Source organism: Micropterus salmoides, unplaced genomic scaffold (genome assembly GCF_014851395.1).
Source record: "Micropterus salmoides isolate LMB-PRFRI ecotype aquatic unplaced genomic scaffold, ASM1485139v1 Ms_hic_scaffold_15, whole genome shotgun sequence".
In the NCBI taxonomy this organism is placed as follows: Eukaryota; Metazoa; Chordata; class Actinopteri; order Centrarchiformes; family Centrarchidae; genus Micropterus; species Micropterus salmoides.
This window is the reverse complement of record NW_024040596.1, coordinates 20,869,585-20,890,910: the sequence shown is the minus strand read 5'-3', so window position 1 is coordinate 20,890,910 and position 21,326 is coordinate 20,869,585. Positions and strand designations below refer to the sequence as shown.

At 41.7% G+C, this 21,326-nt stretch overlaps 1 protein-coding gene and 1 long non-coding RNA gene across 2 annotated transcripts; one reads left to right on the top strand and one right to left on the bottom strand.

Annotated features, from left to right (window-relative positions):
* Nucleotides 1-496: 496 nt before the first annotated feature.
* Nucleotides 497-6,582, bottom strand: LOC119903708. Its single transcript, XR_005444551.1, has 3 exons — nt 6,514-6,582; nt 3,651-3,782; nt 497-1,302 (listed from the first exon to the last, which is right to left on the bottom strand). It is a non-coding gene; the product is annotated as an uncharacterized LOC119903708 (long non-coding RNA).
* Nucleotides 6,583-8,641: 2,059 nt separating this feature from the next.
* On the top strand, nt 8,642-20,869 carry tmtc4 (transmembrane O-mannosyltransferase targeting cadherins 4). Its single transcript, XM_038720987.1, has 19 exons — nt 8,642-8,888; nt 8,991-9,123; nt 9,240-9,443; nt 9,593-9,708; nt 11,403-11,619; nt 15,021-15,108; nt 15,260-15,360; nt 15,648-15,740; nt 15,938-16,099; nt 16,381-16,583; nt 16,906-17,080; nt 17,468-17,599; nt 17,832-17,911; nt 18,019-18,126; nt 18,256-18,397; nt 18,577-18,691; nt 20,076-20,188; nt 20,341-20,410; nt 20,607-20,869. Exons 3-19 carry the CDS (start codon nt 9,282-9,284, stop codon nt 20,753-20,755), a joined length of 2,226 nt encoding a protein of 741 aa, XP_038576915.1. The 5' UTR covers nt 8,642-8,888; nt 8,991-9,123; nt 9,240-9,281; the 3' UTR covers nt 20,756-20,869.
* The last annotated feature ends 457 nt before the right edge of the window (nt 20,870-21,326 follow it).

The window sequence follows — 21,326 nt, the reverse complement described above, 5'->3', positions numbered from 1 at the left end:
CACATGCAGACAAAATGTTCTGCCATCCCCTAAGAGAATCATCCCCGGCACCTAGCAAATGATCTGAGTATCCATCCCATCTCTGTGCCCAGGGGCCTACACTGTACAGTAGACTAGCTGGGTGCTGCCACTCTTCCACTCTGAGCTGTGATGTGTTATGATGGCTCCATCACTCTGGGAGGCAGGGACACAGACACCTGTGGAGGCACTGGGTAAAGTTGATGGAATTGGACAGGACTTAATCTCTGACTGTGTCTAGTGAGGAGTGTTGATGACTGCAGGTGTTGAAGAATTGTGGCAGTTTACAAATGTCTGGAGTGTAGTTATTATTAAGTTACTATTCTGCTGGATTTTTATCATTTTATAATTAATTTGAATAATTCTTCCTGATTATAGTATGTTAAGGGTGTGGTGACATAGGGCTTGGTATGTTTGAGAGAAAGTAGTAGTAGTTCAAATGAGCATTTATGCCTCTTTTATGTGATTGTTTATTTTATTTATTTTTTACAGCATTTCATTAAATAATTCTTTTTGTTTTTTATCCAAAAAGCTCTAATAAACCCACTGAACACTATCTACACACCCAATGTCTGACAGACAAAATGATATACAGTATTTAAATACAATACATATATATACATAGCATTGGGCATGCACTTCTTGTGTCATTGAGCCGGGTAGGAGGGGCCAACGTTGAATGTTGTGTTTACAAACTGCAACCACAAAACTTGTACATACCACAAGCTTGTGATAAAAATCTCTGTAGTTCTTAAACCAATGGCATTATAGTAGCTCATAGAATTGATAAACCTGTAAGCCACAAACACACACTTCTGACTGTAGAGATGGGCAGTTCATACATCTCATATCCCCCATTGAAGACTGAAACTGAGACTGTGTGAAGGTAATGTCATTCTGCCATTATCTTGTGTGTTCGAATGCAGGCTATGCATTTTTTGCTTGGATGTGTTCTCTTCTTTGATGGCTTGCTGGTAAAGGGCTCCAAGTAAATAAAATGTATTCTTATTACAATGTCGATGTGACATTTGTGGCACAGCACACAAGTAATCTGTGTAGGAATACAGTCAGCACAAATGTGTGGCTGTGCCATCACAGCAAAATGTGAAAATGATAAGAACAAATGCCTGCCTGCAGAGGTTCTCGGTGGTGACTTCGTGATGGACGCTGGTCTCCTGGGTGCTCATCTTGATGTGAAAGCCCTTATCATAGAGGATCATCATTCCCACCTGGTTGTCCTTCGGCCTCATGCAGAGAACAAAAGAGTCCTTCACCAGCAGCCATCTACAAAGTGCACAGAACCACACTCACACACACAATGGTGGAATTCAGTGTAGAAAGCTGAATCTGTTTTAACCCAGATGTAAGGAAGGACAGAGGCAATCATGAACAAGGGAGCTGCATGGGATATGGCTTTTATGTATATTTTAATAATCTATGGGCCAATGTTAACACATCACAGTGTGAAATAATGTTATTTTTTGACTAAGTAAAACACACCATTAAATCCACACTCGTAACAGACTGTATTTTTTCCCTTTTCCTGAAGTATTAACCCATGACTTCATAAACAAACAAACAAACAGACGCACACAAAAACGTCTCTGTGGCAAAGTAAGCATGCTAAAGTAATCAAATAAGACATTATAATTTAAATAACACATCTGATTTAAGCTCTGTCATCGTCAGTGTATAGCATAATGAAATGAAATAGGCTTGTTCTCACATTTCTTATAAGAGATCTGACTGACATTTAAAATGTCCAGGCAAAACACAGCAATGCTAAGACTTTATGAAATATATAAAGATTCAACCTCTTTTCCTGCTGAAAGAAAACAGTTTAGAATAAAAGAAACTCAAATTCTTTGAGTCTTTGAAAAAAATGAAGTCATCTGTGACACATTGGCAGCCTAATGAAACTGCAAACTTTTCAGCAGAAGATACTGTCGCACATATTCTTTAGGAACAAATTTACTTTGTTTTACTGTAAGATGCTTACTTAGCACTTATGCATCATTATTATAATGTGTCATCTCATCGCTTTTTTCTGTAGGCAATGGATATTAGTGGCCATCTTAGCTCTTTAAGTGATAGTTTCTTTGCTCCTGCCTGCTGTGTTTCCCCTCATTAATGCAAGCTATTCTCCATCACCATCCTCTGTGAAGGGATTCTCCTCATGCAGGCCACAGAACTCTGACAAGGATGAAATTACTGTTAGCTTTCACACCTAATTAAAGTGTAGATGGCTCACCTTCAATGGAGTTGACTGTATTGATGTCATTCTTTTACAAGACAAGGCTTTGACTGTAAGTCACCATACTTGTGGTTGCTGGATAGATCCAGTACATGGTGCTTTTGAGGATGTTTCTCAGGTTGTCCTCCAGCTGTATCTGTCAGATAGATTCCAGCTGTTTTCCATTCAGTGGTGGAGTGCATAAATAGCTTAATGACTGTTCCCCTAAAGAACTAGAATTATGGCACTAATATTATTATTACTTCTATATATAGCAGTTGTTATAAGGGTTTTGATTCTGTTACTTTCATGACATGATGTTTTTAGAAGCATTTATGAAAAAGAGACTTAAGATAATACTAACGTTTGGTACCAACTCTCAGTTTTCTACTCAAAAATCATGTTTTGGTGATAAAGACTTTGAAGGTCAAAACGTTGCATCATTAAACTTTAGGGAGCTTGCAGTATTCAGTGTGCGGGTTGGATGTGATCACTACCTTTTTGAACTTGTAAAACAAATAAACAGTATTTAGTTAAATTTGAGACTGAGAGTAGCAACAGATTTTTTTAAATACCGAATGACAGTCATTCTCTCCAAATCCCAATTTCCCAATGTATGCTTATCCAGACTCTGCAAACTTTCATTTGGCTGGTTATTTTTTGAAAATCTTCAGTGGGCTTGTTATATAAATGAATTTTTAGGTTCTGTGAGAACATGCTGTATTTTTCCAAGCTGCTGAACAGAAGGAAATGAGAGTGAGCTGAAGAGAAACTGAGTACTCTCAGCTGAGAAATGAACACTCAGGGATATAAGAGAGGGTGGACGGGTATAAATAGGCTTCTTGCTAATAGTCAGTTTTGTGCATGTATCTGTGTCTACATCTTGTGTGATTCTGCACATGCTTATGTGCGTGTGGGCTTTGTGTGCTGCATATGTAAGTGAGTGACAAAAGGTGAGCAAATTAGCAGTTCTAACAAGCAGGTTGGCAGGGAGCGCTTTAGAAGAGCCTTGAACATCAGCAGCTCCTGATGAAGAGCTTGGAAGTGCTTGAAACAGAGTTTGATTTTCCACGTGAAGTCCCTGTGGCTCAGCTCAATCGTGTAGAGATTTAGATTCAGCACCTTTGAGGTGAACATTTCAAAAGGAGACGGTTCAGCTTCACCGCATCAATAGTCGCTTACAAGAACTTTGGAGGAGATGAAACACATATAACGATACAATACTGCCTTTAAGGATAAGTTTGGGGATTGTGATATTAAGAAACTTTTGATCAGAAAAGGTGAGGTTTACAGCTTTATCAAAATAATGAGTGAAGAGCGCCTTTTAAAGAGGTTCAGACGGGGCGTGTGACAAGTGATGACTCAGTACCTGGTTTACAGTCAATTATATCTCACTCACCTTTGTTGTAGATGTCTGTTCCACCTCTGTTACCGAGACAAAAATAGGAATGTTTTCCAAGAACACTTTGGAGTCCAGTGACTAGTAATGGGGGGAAGTTGTAGATTGTCAGAAAAGGAATGGTTCTTGATTCTGGAGGGAAAAAAGGTTTTAGTAAGCAGAATGAGGAATAGGCTTTACCTTCTTTACTGGGTTGTAATAGACTTTTACCCATTGCAAATATGCACCAACATCCCCACTTTTATAACAAAAAAAGGAAGACTTTAAGAAATACTGGTCTTTGCTGATATTTAAAGACACTACCAGACACAGCCACAGCCTGTTCACCCTGCTACCATCTGGCAAGAGAATTAGAAGTATCTGCTGTCTTACCACCTGACTCCAGAGAAGCTTCTTCCCTCAGGCTGTGAGACTCCTTAATTCATCCTCAGCACTCCACCATGTAAAATAGTTTTAGTTCTGTATATAATTTTAATAATGTTTGCTCTTTGTAACTACAGGGAACTAAAACTTCATTGCATTATACAACCCTGGGTTGTAAAATAACACCCGGTACAATGAAAGTCAGGCATGATATTTGATTTATTGATTTTTAAAGGTTTCTTACTCGACTTCCTGTTTTGTCCATCTGCCATGCTGGTCTTCAGTCATTCCATACTCTGTTCCTTGCTACTTAGGCCCCATCCACACTACTCCGTTTTAGTTTACAAACGGAGAATGAAAACGAATACGATCTCCGTCCACACCAGCGTTTGAGCTGCGTATCAGAGATGATCTCCGTCTACATTAAAACGACTGAAAACGTACATCTATTGGCCGTTCAGGTACACTGAGCATGTGGGTGCTGGTGTAAACTTGAAGCTGTAGTTACAGAAGATTTGGCGAAATAATAAAGAAATGCAGACGAAGAATCAGACCAGATTTTTTTTTTTTTGCATGCACCAATAACGAGCTGGGACTGTTACTGAATGTAACACAGGACCAACTCAAAAACTCTGTCAGTAGCATCGTGTTGCTGCTTTGCATGACCCAATCAGAGAGCCGAGCATGAGCGTCTGCGTCATCGTTTCTAAAGTCCTCCATTTTTTGCCCGTCTTCACTGACTTTTAGTCTGGACAGGAGGTGCAAACGTAGCAAAAGGTATCCGTTGTAATTCAAAAACGCAGTAGTGTGGATGGGGCCTTATACTTTAGATATAGTTTGACTAATAACTAACAAATAAATTATGTTTGAGGTCTAAAGCAGAACACGCATTAGCCCAAGAGATTTTTTCCCCAGGTGCAAATGTAGTTCTAGACATCTGTTGTTGTTACCAGATTACCAGAAGTAATCTTTAAAAAAAATGTAAAATATTTAATCACCAAGCATGTTTTGCAAATATAAACTTTGCTTGTCATTAACATAAATATGTTCTTTAATAAACTAAGGCTTTGGAGAATATCACTGTATATCACCCACTGTGATCTGATAAAGGAGAACTGTGCCAACGATGATTAACAGCTAATGATGAAAAACACATGCAGGCTGCATCGTTCATCTAGGGACATAGCCATTTCTTCACTTTCACGCCATTTGACCCTGACCTTTCCTTTCTATGTCAGACTGCACACAATCAATGTCTGTCACCTTCTGCGTGATCACAAAAACAGTGGACCCTCCCTGACAGGGTCTCCACTGGCAGCCCTGTCTCCCTGCATTTGGGCCACTAGATCTTCTATTGGTGGTACTGAGCCATCCTGCCTCATTATGTCCTCCACCCCGCCCTGGCCAGCCCACTGGAAGTGATGCTAATAACATGAATTCCAACTGACTGACATGGGTGAAGAACCAGGAGATGAAATCCATACTTCATGCATTTTGCATGGGGTGGTAATTAGGCAATTTTGGGGGTACTAAATGCTTCTGCTGAAGTGTCCATGTTCCTGGTGAGACAGGAAAAAATCAGCTGAAAGCTTGTAATATCAAGTCCAGATGTTGAAAAATTTATTAATTAAGAATTAAGTAAGCGCTCTGAACCAATTTGAACATTTTTAGAAGGGAACCAATTACACAAATCCTGATGTGTTCTTCAAACCCTGAAGCTTCACCAAACTGGTTTCACCCGTAAAGATTAGATTTGACTGTGCAGATACCAAGAGTATCTTGTTTTGAAGCATGGCCTAAATTATGTGTGCTTTCTTGCTGAATAAGTGTCTGCTTCTCTAACAGACCCTGAGACCCATTTCAAAGGTCTGAGAATGTGCCCTTGACAATCTTTCCCCCCTCTCATCGCCTTGGGCCCCTGGCTTTGGCCATTAGGGAGATTCCTTGTCTTCCCTAAGCAATGACAGGTGAAGTGGAGCACAAAATCCCAAAGCCTGCCATGGGCCTCTCCACAGCCTCAGCACCTCTAATTCTAACAGACACTCATCTTTCTATTAACACTTCTTTCTACTAACACATCTTATGACAGACAACAGATTCCCAGTGTTTGAGACGACAGCCACACAGTCTATGACAGAGAAATATATGCACCTGGCTGTTATTCCATGCACTGACAAAGGCAACTCAGACATAAACTGTTTGAGTTGCCAATGCAAGATGGAAAATGGGGAATGCACATCGAGGTTTTATATTCTTTGACATTAAAGGAAAAGCTTGCTGATCCGTTTCCTTACTTAATGGATTACTATGAAATTGAGCTTCAAAATGATATCTTTTCTCTGGCCACATTGTGAAATGCATATCATTGTTCTGATTTGGGGTTTTGTAGTTCCTGTTTTATTTTGAAATTATCCTTTCTAGTGTGTGATTTTTTTGTGTTTCCTTGGTTGATTGTTTGCACCTGCCCTAGTGTGTTACACACATGTCCAATCATCCTCACCTTCCTCTTTGTATATTTGTCTTTACCCCGCCTTTCGCCCGATGTCAGCTGGGATTGGCTCCAGCCCCCCGCGACCCTGTATGCAGGATAAGCAGTTGACGATGGATGGATGGATTATTTACCTGAGTTTGGATATTTTGGACTTTTCTTGGATTGACTTGCATTGTTATGTTTGAACTGTTTCCTGACTTTTGACTTTGGATTGTCTGTTCACCACATAAGCCACCCGCCTTTCCTTCCGGCCTGCTAGCAACCAGTCTTCATTCTGGCCTGTTTGAAAATTGCACTTCAGTGGATTAGGCTCAGTTTCATGAGTCTACAGCCATCCGGTCCTGAGTCAACCCCCCAGACGGCTAATCTTCCACCATCTCCAGTTCCTGAGTTGGTTAAAGACTCCCCCAGAATGTTAGCATCCAGCTAGATAGCCTATCAGCGAGTCTGGTACAAGCCAGTTTCTTGCCGGATCGAGCCCTGGCACCTAAGGCCCTCCAGAAGGCCACGTGCCTTTCATCATCATCGGGCCTCTCCAAGACTCAGCTGATCAGCCCAAGAGACTTTGTTGCCCTGTTCCTCAGAGACTCAGGTGACCAACTTCACTGACATTCAGCTGTCCATTGTTCCAGAAACTCAGCTGATCAGACTTTACTATCTAGCTCACCAAAGAGTCAGCTATAGGTTTCACCTTCATAGCTGGTCTCTTCCTGGTGGTCTTCCCGATGCACTTGGGCCTTCGGCCCTGCCTCCAGTCCGTACACCTTAGGACTCCTGTTTTGCCCCTGTCCAGCCCTCTGACTGTCCGCTGAGGACTCCTGCTCTGCTTCTGTTGATCACCTGAACACACCCTCCTCCAGATCTCCCTCCCTCCACCCACTTCGATTTGGACTTTCTATTATCTGTCTAATTCTCCGGCTCACCAGACTCCTGCACCTGAGTTGGATTATTAATAAACCTCTTATGAACTGAATCTGTTCTACTTACATTTGGGCCCTAGTCTTAGTTTCCCAGAGTCTACACTTGATTAACCATGACGATCATATCATGATACATGGTGCTTTGTAAAGAACTTTGTAATTCAAAAAGCCAAACCCAGACCTTCAGAAATTAATTTGTCTGTGGCCAAAAGGCTAGACATAGGCACAGCTCCTTGTTTCTAATAACTCTGGTGTACAACACACTTTTATTGAGACTAAACATAGCATATTCCCTTTAAGTACCTTTGTCATTATAACCACTCATGTGATAGGGTCAAACCATTGCACAGCTTTGTGGAAATATGTCTATCATTAGTAACATAAATCTGTTTGTTTAATTTTTGTTTACATAAAAAGAACCAAAGTATACATTTACAATACAATCTACCTCAACATGAAACCAAATTACTTTCTATGCAGAAATAAATCAGTTAATTAAACCACGTATCATTTACATGACCAAGAATATAAATCTCACAAGCACAAGTCAATGTCAATCAACAATACATATCATGTAGTTTTAACATGATCTAATATGGATGCATGCAAAAAAATAAATAAAACCATCTCTAAACTTCTCTGTCACCTTGCAGTCTGGTATTCCCTCACAAAATAAGGTGGTTACATTTACAATGGGAGGATGGAGAAAAAATTACATGAGAGACACATTCAACTTCATGGAAAACTAGATTGTTGCACTCACCCAATTTGTGTGTGTTCACATACTGTAGGCTAGCCTGATGTTGTTTTGCACTGGTCTCTGGTGTGATCAGCAGTACTACAAAGGGAAACAAGAATTGACAATCACTGACAGGATAAGAACATTATGTCAGAATCTAAGCCAGCAATAAGTAGATAAATATAGAGAGCAGTGAAAAGGAGTGGAGAAAGAGAGTACTGATACATCTAGTCTGCAGATCTTGGAGAAGTGAAGGAATGGGTTAAAGAACCTCCTTGAGGTTTTAACCACTTTTCACCTCAGCTAAATAACTGTGAGTCAGCCAGTATCATGTGTGTTTCCCCAGTTAAATGTAAGAGTGTATGAAGGCCTACAGTTTTGAATGAAACCATACTGGAACCCTCCCCTACCCTACTGCGCTTTAGCACTCCACACAGTTTCAACTATTGGCTGAAAATGAACACGTGACAGTGACACTAGACAGGAAGTGTTTGAGCCTGAGCGTGTACATTTGTTTACAGCCGCGAGTTCTTCGTCTGCATGTTACCGAGACTGTCTTATGTGAATGAAAATCTGAACAGTTTTCGGCTAAATATTAGTAAACAGCACGTAATACCGATATAGCTACTACCGTGCGTCTGTCATGTTTATGCCGTGTAAATGGGAATAACACCCGCTAACAAGAAATGCTAAAGTTACGCTCCCTCCGCCTGCTAACTTCCAAGGTAACGTTACCCTTCACGTTACACCGTCATGTGTCAGTGACAGCGTAATTATTTCACCTCTTTATTACAAAATACAAATGTAATCACTACGTTTGTGTGCAGGTGCGATTGGTGGATCCTTCAGCGAGCTAACGTTTAACGTGTGCTAGTTAGCCAGCTGGCAAAGACGCTAACATGGGAGTTATACAAGACAGGATGACCTCTGACTAACGATACACGTCTCTCAAAAGATAAAGTATGAACTAGTGTATAAAGAATGTCCTCAGTGTTTTCAACCCATGCTTTGGATAGCATTTGTAGCCGCTAACACAGTGTGACGCTGTCTGCCTGCACTCACCCTCTTCCCCTCAGTGACTAGATGATGATACAGAATGACCAAAGACCGGGTGCATCATGGCATTATCTGAAGTTTACTGGGATCACCAAATACCCCTGCCAAAGCTTGCTCCAGTCCAGGCCAAGGTCACTGTCGCTCTGGTGGCACTCCTGTGCTTCATTAACAGTTATGATGGGGAGTTTGTATTTGATGATTCTGAAGCAATCGTCAACAATAAGGTATTTTCCCCTTTGCACTAGTATGATACCCACACATACATATTTGCAAAGCCATTGATGTACCCCTTTCATATACCATTTCAAAACATATCCATTTTATGACATTGCATCTGTAGCATGAATAGTCTATTTTTATGTTTCTGTTCCAGGACTTGAAACCAACAACACCCCTGAACAACATCTGGAGCAATGACTTCTGGGGAAGCAACCTGAGTAGCAACTCTAGTCACAAATCCTACCGACCTCTCACTGTCCTTACGTTCAGGTGAGGGCACAAATCTACTGTGAACATACACACTGATGTTATACCATGGTTACAAAAAATACTTGTTTCTGATCAGCTGGCATGTATTAACTTCATTTAAAATGACACCACAACATAGCTCCTGTCGACATAGTTAGTCAGTGCTTTAATGGACAACGTATTTCCAATAAATGTGGCCACTATGGCTCTATGGGTCATTCTAATTTTCCCTCGCCGCCTACATTATAGAGATTTGGGGGGGAAAGAGGACTCGCGCAAAATGACGTATATAAGGTGAAGCTGTGCAAGCCTCCTAAAGCTTTCCGAATGAATGTGATTTTTCATGAGTTATTCAAACTCTTCACTCTGAGTCTGAAACTGCCATTATTGTTATTGCTAACTGAGTAGGGATCTACATAGCACCTGGTACACACTAAATGATTTTCAGATCTTGTCTGATTTTAAAAATGGACATTCATAACAACAGATTTAACCGATTTTCAATATTTATATCATAATAGGGTGTATACCAGACTATTCAGCCAAGACGTAGGACCACAAAGTTTGACTTTACGCGTTTACTAAATCATTTCAGAGTAGTGATTCCAGGCACTTGGGATCTCCAGAAATTCACATGATCAAAGGTGACTACAGAAAAATACAAAAATTAAGGCAGAAAGTTGTCATCGGCTGGTTGTACTACACTGAACAAAACTATGAACGCAACGTTTTTGCCCCCATTCATCATGAGCTGAACTCAAAGATCTATGACTTTCTCTATGGATACAAAAGGCCTTTTTCTGTCAAATTTTGTTCACAAATCTTTCAAAATCTGTGTTAGTAAGCACTTCTCCTTTGCCAAGATAATCCACCCACAGCATGGGTATTGCACAGGTGTGCACAACTTAGGCTGGCCACAACAAAAGGCCACTCAAACGGCAGTGCGAGCAAGTACGTAACATCCGGTTTGGTGACGTAAAGGTCAGGTCGCTTTCATTGGCTATTGCAGGTTTCTGCTCAATATTCCATCGCTGTTCCTTTTACTCTACAGGACAGTGGGTAACATTAAGATTATGTCTATAAACACCTCACACTACAGGAGGATTCCATGCAGGTGGTATAGAAAGAAGATTTTGTAGACCCTCAGGCAGGCGGTGGGCTTGTCTGCCATTTTTGTGCTTTCCATTTACGGCAATCTGTGCAGCTCTACTGGTGCTTGAGTCTTGGTCTTGTGATGCCACAGAGGTTGTCTGCAGAGTTCCTAGGAGAGTCCACATATCAGTAGGATACTGATTTCAACCACGTTAATACATTTGTTGAGTCAAACCATAGAACGACTCTGACGATGGTAAAAGCTGAGTGAGCTAATTTTCAAGCAGCTTATACTGTTGAACTCCATTTAGGGCAGGATTTAACTCAAGGGGTGGAATGGTGAGTCACCGCTTAGGAGTTACTCGTGAGCTTGGATGCGGCCCTCCTTATCTCCTGTGCATAGGTATGAGACAGGTCCCTAAGCCTGCTCCGAGGCATCACAGAAATTGTGTATCTGACAAACACTGGGGTGCTCTAAGTCTAGTGCTGCATGGTACTGTGGCAGGGTGACACTTGGCAAGGTTGTGAGTTCTCCCTATCGTACCCCCCTCACACACATTTCTGTACTTTCCTATATCAGTCATATGTCTATCATTACATATTTCCCCCTCTTCCTGTTGCAGGCTGAACTACCTCTTGGCGGGAGGCCTAAACCCTGTTGGCTTCCACGTGCTGAACATCATCCTCCATGCTGTCATATCTGCCCTTATGATTGACGTGTTTGCTATACTGATTGGTGGACTGGCCTATGATGAGATGGGTGGGATGCTCAACCACGCTCCCAAGACCTCTATTCTTGCTGCCCTGTTCTTTGCCGCACACCCAGTTCACACAGAAAGTGTAAGTAGAGTTCAACTTTAAAAGTCTTTATTTTTGGAATTGTTACATTCCTTGCTCTCACAGTTGCATTAAATAATGTTAAATATTAACATGGTAGATGCCATGCTGACAATACACATTCATGTCAAAGCATACTGTATACATCCTTGGGCAGGGGTATTCAATTAGAATTCAAAGAAGTCCTGTTAGAGAAAATTTCCTGAAGCAAAGGTCCGGAACATCATAACGACTAATTCGCATTATCGTTCAGTGCCATAACATATAGTTGGATTTTTAGTCAACAACTGACAAGATTTCAAAAATATTCAGTTTTCACATCAAACTGGAGGGATAATAAATAATAACTACTCCTAATAATAAATTCCCAATTTAAGTCAACTAAAATAAAGAAAAAAGAAAAAAAATTCCTAAATAAAAAGTGTATCTTGAAGTGATGTCTTAACCAATTTTATAATAAACACTCAACACATCTTAACAAATGAACAGCTGTAATGCCCCCTCTTCTCTTCTCTGATTAAAAGCCATGTGAAATCTATTTTCTCTTTCGCCTCCTCTCTCCCTGCGTGTTTTCAAAACATCTCCGTTGTATCGCACTCGCGATTCCTGACGGAATGCACAGATTTGATTGGCTGAGCAGCATCACATGAGATGATTAGAGCACATGCGATTGGCCTGTGAGTTTCCTGGGCCGCTAAACCAGTTCAGTAAATGCTAGAAATGCTGCGCGGGTTAAAATAGAAACGCTCCGCTACGAAGTAGAGGACAGCGGCTGGGTCTAGATCCAGACCGCAGTCCACCTATTAGTGACCTCTGTCCTAGGGCGTAATCTCCAAAGTGCTAAACAGTGTAATACCCATACATAGAGCTTGTGACATTATTGGCACGGTACATACTGATTCACATTCATGCCAGATTTGAGAGTGGGTGACACAAACCTGTAACTTTTTTACTGTTTACAGAACAGCAAATGGCATGCTACAAATTGTGTTGTATTTTCAAAACCTTTCAAACATCCTACACAATTACATAATGGTGTCAAAAAATGTGTAGAAAACTAATCACCAATACAACAAATATAATACAGTACACCAGATCATAAGTTTGGATAAAATTTGCAACTTTGCATGACTGCATTGAGTGTGACTTTGCTGAAAGAAATTCACCATACTCATCATTCCTTGAATTGAGGAATGATGAGTATGGTGGAAGATAGAAATTGGATAGTTTTGGATGGGCTTGAAAGCTCTATTGAAACCCTCCCTCTCCATGTAGTACAGTATGACAAAACCTCACATTGTCCATTATGACACTGTACTAGGGCTGACCCCGAATTGTCAAAAAGTCAATGCTTCGATGGGCGGAGTCTGATTAGACTGTCAATCTCACCATCGAATCTTCACAGCAGCGTTATGAAACGAGGATCATACCATTTTGGCGATATGGGGGTGCTCAATATCAGATTTTGTACAGTGTATAGTGTAAATTACAACAGAGAGAGACTGCAGCTATGCATCTACTCAAGACTGAAGCAGAACCACTGTGTATAAGCCCCCCCCCCCCCCCCCCCCCCACACACACACACACACACACACGTCGCACAAACACACAAATATGATTGGACTATCAGTTGACCATAGGCAACACTTGACAAATCTGATTGGACTATGTAAATCCTTAGTCAGGGACAGCCCTACACTGTACCAAAAGTGCGCAACTGTTGCCCCTCAATAAATTTAGATTTAGAATAGATAAGACAAAGAACCTTTTGGCATATATGCTGAAACTGTCACTTTATCCTGACAGTAGTACATGAGACAGATAATCTGTGAAAAAAATAAGGCTCCTCCTACCGCTCCTTATGCCATTTGCAAGAATCCACTACACCTCAGTCAAAACAATTAGTCAGAGCCAGAAGGAGTCTCTAACGCAGTGTCAGTCACTCAGTCAAGCTTAATATCATCACCGCATGTCTTCAGATGTTTTGCAAACACAGTGGCTGAGAAACAGCACCCAGCAATGAAAGAACTCCCCATCCCTCCTTTGCCAACAAAAGCATATAGTACAATACTTGTGTGAACACTCCCGGAGCTTCGGGCTCATTATGTTAGATGCCATGGCGCTCGTATCGACGAGTGGCAAAGAGGCATGAAGAAAAACAGTGGGGAATAACTTTTGAGGGGGGACAGTAGTGTACTAGTTTCTCATCCTGCCTTTACACGTTGTCGCCGCTGCCTCTGAAGCCTAAGGCGCTTTGCCCTGAGCCGCGAAGCGTTGGAGGGGCGTCTTTGAGAAGACAAGTTGAAGTGAGAGGGGTCAGGGTCTTGGCGAGACTCTCACCGTGGAGAGCAAACCCTGTGCAGGATGAGTTTTCAGAGGTTCCTCCTTGTGGATTCTGTGGGAGGGGCTTAGCTAAGTGATTGAAGCAGCAGAGAAAGACGCGGAAGGTTTTGCACTGTATGATGGATTGTTACCGACTACCGCTTTAAACATGTTTTAGGGCTGCAATTAGTGCCTGCACATGTGTTGAATATTTTGCTAACAGTGCTTTCTGTGATATTTTTTGTGAAAAGTAAGAAGAGAGCAGAATATTATTACCACAGTTGGTTATAGTGTATCTGAACAATGAATAAAAACGATTTAATATTCAGTGTTTAAACTCATGACACATGATGTCATTTACATATGTAGATTAGCTTTTTTTCTCTTCTATACCCTGACGCACAGTTGTGCCCAATTACACTAGCTCCCATTCTTGCTTTGAACTTGGGTTGGGTCAGGTTGCTGTTGTGGGCCCCTTGAGACACTATATGATTGTGATTTTGGCCTGCAAATAAACTTTTCTTAACAACATGAATTCCCTACAGCAGCGCATCATGGCATCTTGACTTACTAGTCCAGAGGTTTGAATGCTAAGCATGCAGTGGTTCCATGCCAAGAACAAAAGCCCCGTCTCAGCTGGGAGTGCAGGGCCAAGGTGCGTGTGGTAGCACGCCCTGACTATTAGCTGTGTTGGGATGCTTATTGACCTGCCGGCATATGTGTGTATGCTGTAAAGCCTGGCTGGAAGGCAGCAATTCCCCCTCTCCGTTCTCTTTAATCATGCAGGTCAAGGACTGGGTGAGACCTGGGGGGTGGGAGCCAGGCAGACTGTTGGCTTAGGCCTGCTGTATGTATCAAAGCGGGCAACCCCAGGATGCCAACCATACTGTAACTACACACTGTATATAACAGACACACACGGAACTGATAATGAGAATTTTCCTATCTATGTTCATAACTGGATGCCCCATGCAAAACAGAATGTGATGTGGAAGGATGTAATCCAAAATACAAAACGTCTTAGGTATCACAAATTTTCATTCTCTTGCTAATTCTACCCCTTTTCCCTCTCATTCAATAAGGTGGCTGGTGTTGTGGGTCGTGCAGATCTTTTGTGCGCTCTGTTCTTCCAACTCTCTTTCCTCACCTACTGCAAAGCTTTCAACATAGGTACGTACCTAACACAAGTACAACTCTTCCGTATGTGCTGATTAAGTATAATGAAAGTCAAACATTCTGGAGCTGCTTGTTTTGAAATGCATCTGTTTGAACACCTACATTTTAATCTATAACTGGCTTGGTCTTGGCTTTGTGTTCCCAGGGAGAGACAGAGATGACAGGTTTTCTGTCCAGTGGGTTGTGGTCAGCCTCTTGCTGTGTGCTGCAGCGATGCTCTGTAAAGAACAAGGCATCACAGTCTTGGTACAAAGTCTTTTTTTGTAAAGCCATTTTGTTGTGAGTTGATGATTTCATCGCATCCAGTAAGAACAGTGTTAAAAGAGAGACCTCATCAGTGATACACAATAAATACACAACAATAACACTTTATGAAGACATACCAATTGATGTGATCTCTTCTTGTTCTTCTTGCTTACGCAAAAAAAAAACATTTTTCATTTGTATGATAGGTGCTAAAGATCCATTTTGTTGCTGACCTATATACATTTTAAATGCCATTTCTCCTTCCTTCTCTATGTATTTTCCTTCAGGGTGTGAATGCAGCCTTTGATGTCCTCCTGATCTGTAATGTTAATGTGTATGAACTCAGCCAGAGGCTACTCCTTAGGAAGAATCCACTCGATGTGAGTTACAGTTTATATATACCCCCCCCCCTTCTGTCATAAATTATGCACTGCCTTGTATGATTAATGTCGCATCATATACACTGTTTATGTAAAGCAATATGAATTTTAGTACATTGTGCTCATTAATTAGCGCCTACAAGTAACTAACAAATGTGGATTTTCATTGGTCAGTGACAAGTGGTAATATTTTTCAGGCAAGTCAGATATTGCGAACGGGTTTGCTTACACGATTGGCTCTCATGGGTCTTGGAGGACTCTCAATGCTCTATGCACGTTGGAGGATCATGGGAACAGGACCACCGGCATTCACTGAAGTAGACAACCCTGCCTCTTTTGCAGACAGTATATTTCTTAGAGTGAGTAAGATTTGTTTTTGTTTTTTTGTGGAGGTTATTTAATGTCAGATGACACACAAAAGCTAGACAGAATAACATTCTGAAATTATCTCTATTTTTTAAAACATTAAAAATATGTGTTAAGATCTATGCAATGATGAATTGATCATAGTTTAGGTCTAATCAAACATCTGATATTAGGTTTTTAAACACAGTGTTTGACTCGATTGACTTGATTCTGTATTTGAAATGCGTTTCTTCTCTCTTGTTCTGCACCCCTCCTGTTCCTCTTTGACTGGCAGATAGTGAACTATAATTACTACTACTCTCTGAATGCCTGGTTGCTGCTGTGTCCCTGGTGGCTGTGTTTTGATTGGTCCATGGGCTGTGTGCCTCTCATTAAGTCAGCCACTGATTGGAGGATGGTGTGGCTGCTGCTGCTCTGGTGCGTCCTGATAGGCTTGATAAGCCAAGCCTTATGCTCGCCGGACAGCCAGAGAAGGAGGTAAGCAAGCACAGCCATCTCACACTCGCTGTAGATGAGATAAAGAACATGTTGGCCTCTCTAGACTTACACTTGATTATGAAAATTGTATCATATCCACCGCGGTGTGAGCAGAGCATCACATCTCGATAGAGTTTTAAAATTCTCTGTTGATTTAGAGAGAGACTGTGTGTGTTCACAGGAAACGTGTCCTGAGTTTAGTTAGTTTCATTTAGCCTACATTTCTAAGCATAGTTTTTTTTGACTATACAGTGCCAGACTTAGTGTCGTGTACATGTGTATAATCCTTTGGCATTCTGTGACCTCTTTCTCTCCCTGCCAGGACACTGACCTTGGGTCTGGTGCTGCTGGTGGTCCCTTTTCTGCCGGCATGTAACATTTTCTTCAGGGTGGGCTTCGTCATTGCTGAGAGGGTGCTCTACCTGTCTTCTGCTGGCTACTGCCTACTGCTGGCCTACTCCCTGGGTCACTGCTGTTGCCACTGGTCCAAATACAGGGTAGGGCTTAATCATAGCAAAAAGATCACACCAAAGGAAAGCCCTGCGGAAACCTCAGCTTGTAGCAAACACTTCAACCCAATGACCTGTTTCTGCAAGCCACCAGGTCACACTGTCCTGGTTTGAAACTCTTCATTTAACCACCTGTTTATGCAGCTTTGATGACTCAGTAACTCAGTGATGCAGAGCAGGGACAGACATGAGAAATGACAAATGACTCACCTAGAAAGGGATGATAACAGCAGGTGGTGTCCACACATAGATGCATTTACAGGCTATTAACTCTGAGTCACGAATCATTTATTTTTTAAGCATAAGGGTTATAATGACTTACAGTACATGATTGCTAAATGTCTTCTCTTTCTTTTTTTCCGTTCCCCATTCCAGAAGCTACTCTGTGTGTCAGCACTCGCGCTGTTGTGTGTGTATGTAGCTCGCTGTGCTCTCCGCAGTCACCAGTGGCGGTCAGAGCAAAGCCTCTTCACCAGTGCCCTGTCTGTCTGTCCGCTCAATGCAAAGGTAAATATCTCTGTTTTGTGGCCTTTTGTGCCTCTTAACGGCACGTGGCAATAAAATGTTACCCTTGGGCTAGATTTTCAAAATATGTTTTTCATGTCTGTATCATATTCTAAAAACATAGCTCAACAGATCACTTTCACTGTTTGTCTGTTTTTGCTGAGTGGAAATAAATTGCAGCCAAGCAATTGAAGTCGCACTCTTATGCCTTATGTGTTGCTGACTGATTCCTCAGGTCCATTATAATGTAGGTAAGAACCTGGCTGACAGAGGGAACACTACCACTGCTATCAGATATTACAGAGAGGCAGTCAGGTATGTCTTTTTATTAGCAACCCAATCAGCTACTTGCCCATTGAATTATGGCAGTATTTGTAAGAGAGGGCGGAGTCAAGGTAACTGTAGTTTTCTGTGACTTTCAGGCTACATCCTACCTATGTCCATGCCATGAACAACTTGGGGAATATCCTGAAGGAGAGGAATGAACTGGTCGAGGCAGAGCAGCTGTTGTCTAAAGCTGTTTCTATTCAGTAAGTCACCTTACAAATAGGAATACATAATTCCCTCCACACGACGGCTCTTTGATTTCACTGATTCCAACACAGAATATTTTGAAAAAGCTCCCTACTGATAGCTTTGTAAAATTTTTATCTGTGCAGGTCTGACTTTGCTGCAGCTTGGATGAATCTGGGTATAGTTCAGAACAGCCTGCAGAAGTTTGAGGAAGCTGAGCAGAGCTATTGGAATGCCATCCGCTTCCGGAAAAAATACCCAGACTGCTACTATAACTTAGGACGCTTGGTGAGACTCCTGGGTGTAAACACTGTTTAGCGGCGGTGCTGCTTTTGAAAAAAATTGAGCTGCAGTGTGCCTTAACAAAAAGATATAGTCAATTTTGGATGGTGTTCCTCAACAACTTGGACCCTAAAATTTTAACCAAATTACAGGGAGAATTTTACACTATTTCTCTTGTCCCACAGTATGCTGACCAGAAGAGACATGTGGATGCTCTGAATGCATGGAGGAACGCAACTGTGCTAAAACCTGACCACAGCCTGGCTTGGAACAACATGGTCATTCTGCTGGACAACACTGGTATCAACAAAATGCGCCCACACACACACACACACACACAGATACTGTAAATACAGTACATAAAAGCAATTGCTAGTGATTAAATGAAATCAGACAGGTCTTTTAATACACAGAGAGAACACTAGACACTATTTCCGTGCTGCTTAAGGTTTGTCAGAAATATTACAATTTGTAAAATGCCACATAAATAAAATATGTAATGACATGTAGTAGTAGGAGTATGAGTAGTAATAGTATTATAACAACAATAATACACATTACCCATTTGTGAATCTATGTTAATTTATCACTTTATTTTTAAAGACCTCTCTGTTCTGGGTGTAGCTTATTCCAGCATTAACAGCCAAGAAACACAAACTTGTCATTTTAGAAAGGCAGGAAATCTAAATGGCCAACAAGATTAGACCGGAAGAGCAGGAATCAGTAATGCTTGAAATTTATGTATTAAAGCTTTGTGTTGTGAGTTTTGAAGGCACTCTTCCCTGCCGTGTGGAGAATGCTCTGATTTTCAAACGCTCGAGCCGTTTTGTCAGAAGCTGCTCCCGCGGGGGCGGAGTCTCCCAGGAGGGCACTGGAACTGTCCAATCAGGGCCCAGTATGTTCCTGATCAAACATGGGCGAGCACAGCCAGAACAGCGCCCCCTCAGAGTCCCCCCACCGCATTTGTTCCCCAAATCTGACAGAAATAATTCTACCCTTCTCCCTAGCTCCCCACCAAACAAAAAAAGAGAGAAAAGAAGAACAATAGGTGTCATTTTCAAATAGAAGAATTGGGAATATTCTTTTCTCTTTTATGTTAACCCCCCCTCTTGTTTTGATCATTACACAAACAAAAGGCGGAATCAGTGTAAATTCAGGCAGATGCGCTCAGACACAGTCACACACGTAGTCACATGTTGGCAAGCTGTGTCTGAAAGACACAGGCCGTGACTCAGGACATGACGGTCATTGTCTCTCAGTCTGTCTCTCTGACTCCCTGTCTCTCTGACTCTCTCTCTGTCTTTTTCCATTGCTGGCCAGACATCAGACGGGTCTGTGACAGAGATCAATAACCCAGTGGGCCTTGTGTTCAACCTTAATTAGGAGACTAAACCGCTCCTCCATGTGTGGAGAGGGAAAAACTCTGCTCTAGACACTGCTGACAAATAAAGCAAGCAGTCAGATTCTCTTTACCAGCCTTTATTACAGTTGTATCTCTGGATTTGTGTTGTTAACTGTTTTTGAATGTTAACACAGTTTTTGTTATTTACATATGTTGGCTACTATTTTGTGTAGATTACACTAAAAACACATGTGACCATGTATCTGTCGAGCTGTATGTGTGGTGTGTGTATCCCTAAAAATGAATGTCTGACATTCTCTACCTGTCTGTGCTGTCTTCGAGGTAACTTGGGTCAAGCAGAGCTGATCGGTCGAGAGGCTCTGAAGCTCCTCCCTAACGACCACACTATCATGTTTTCATTGGCTAACGTCTTGGGGAAATTACAGAAATACAAGGTCAGCTAGTGTAGTATAATCTTTTTATCTCAGAATATTATTTTTGGTGCATGTTGATGATTTTATTCCTTACAGGGTCGAACGTGTCGGCTATTAATTCAGGAGTGGAACATTTTTCTTCATGGTAAGGCTTGTTTGTTTTTTGTCCTCAGGAGTCGGAGGGCTTCTTCCTTCATGCTCTTCGGATCAACCCAAATGCTGCCAGTTGCCATGGCAATTTAGGTAAGCCACTGCAACTTTGGTTGTATTACACATAGTTGATGAGAGTTTCTAGACACTCAAAAGCTAAAACAATAATTGTGGGTGCTAGTGAAAGCAATATTGTGCAGCTTACATGACCTGTATTGAATGCACTAAATTAAAGGAATTTAAATGGTTGCTGCTGCTCAGCTTGAAAAGCTTTTCTGTTTTTCTGCAGCTGTGCTGTATCATCGCTGGGGAAAGCTGGAGCTGGCAAAGAAACACTACGAGCTGTCTCTAAAGTTGGACCCTGAGGCTCCTGGGACTAGAGACAACTATAACATGCTGCGACGCAAACTGGACCAGCTTAAACGCCACACACCCTGAAGGAGCCAACTGGGACCCCTTCCTGCCGTAAAACTTCTTATTTCCATTGTTCCACTTGGTATTATTTTGTCTCACTAATTGTACCATTTGGAAATAAAGACCATGATCTGTGTATCAGGGTCTAGATTTGTTCTTTGGGCGGGAAATGGTGTTGGTATCATGGGTGTGAGATGTGTCGGGTGCAGGTGTGCTGGATGCCTTTGGTGGTTACAGGGTCGTCTGCACTGTTCTGTTTTGCTGCTTCATCCGAAGGCCATGTGGAACTGATCCACGGTGAACCCTATCCTCTTTTCATCTCTGACCCTGTGTTGTGTCAGCTGGACAGAGCACCATGCATGTGTGGATCCAGAGAATTTGTTGTAAAATGTATTTGATTTGGCCCTTTTTCAGGAGTTCTGAATGTTCTTGTACTCAAAAGCCACTATAAGCTTGGACCAAGAGCACATGACCAAAACGTAGTGTAGTGTTTATACAAGCAGGACTGTCCGTGAGAGGCATCAGCTGGTTACTGCTGACCACTTGTAGGCTAATGTGGTTATCATGTTTGTTCCGGAGTGGGATGGCAATCTGA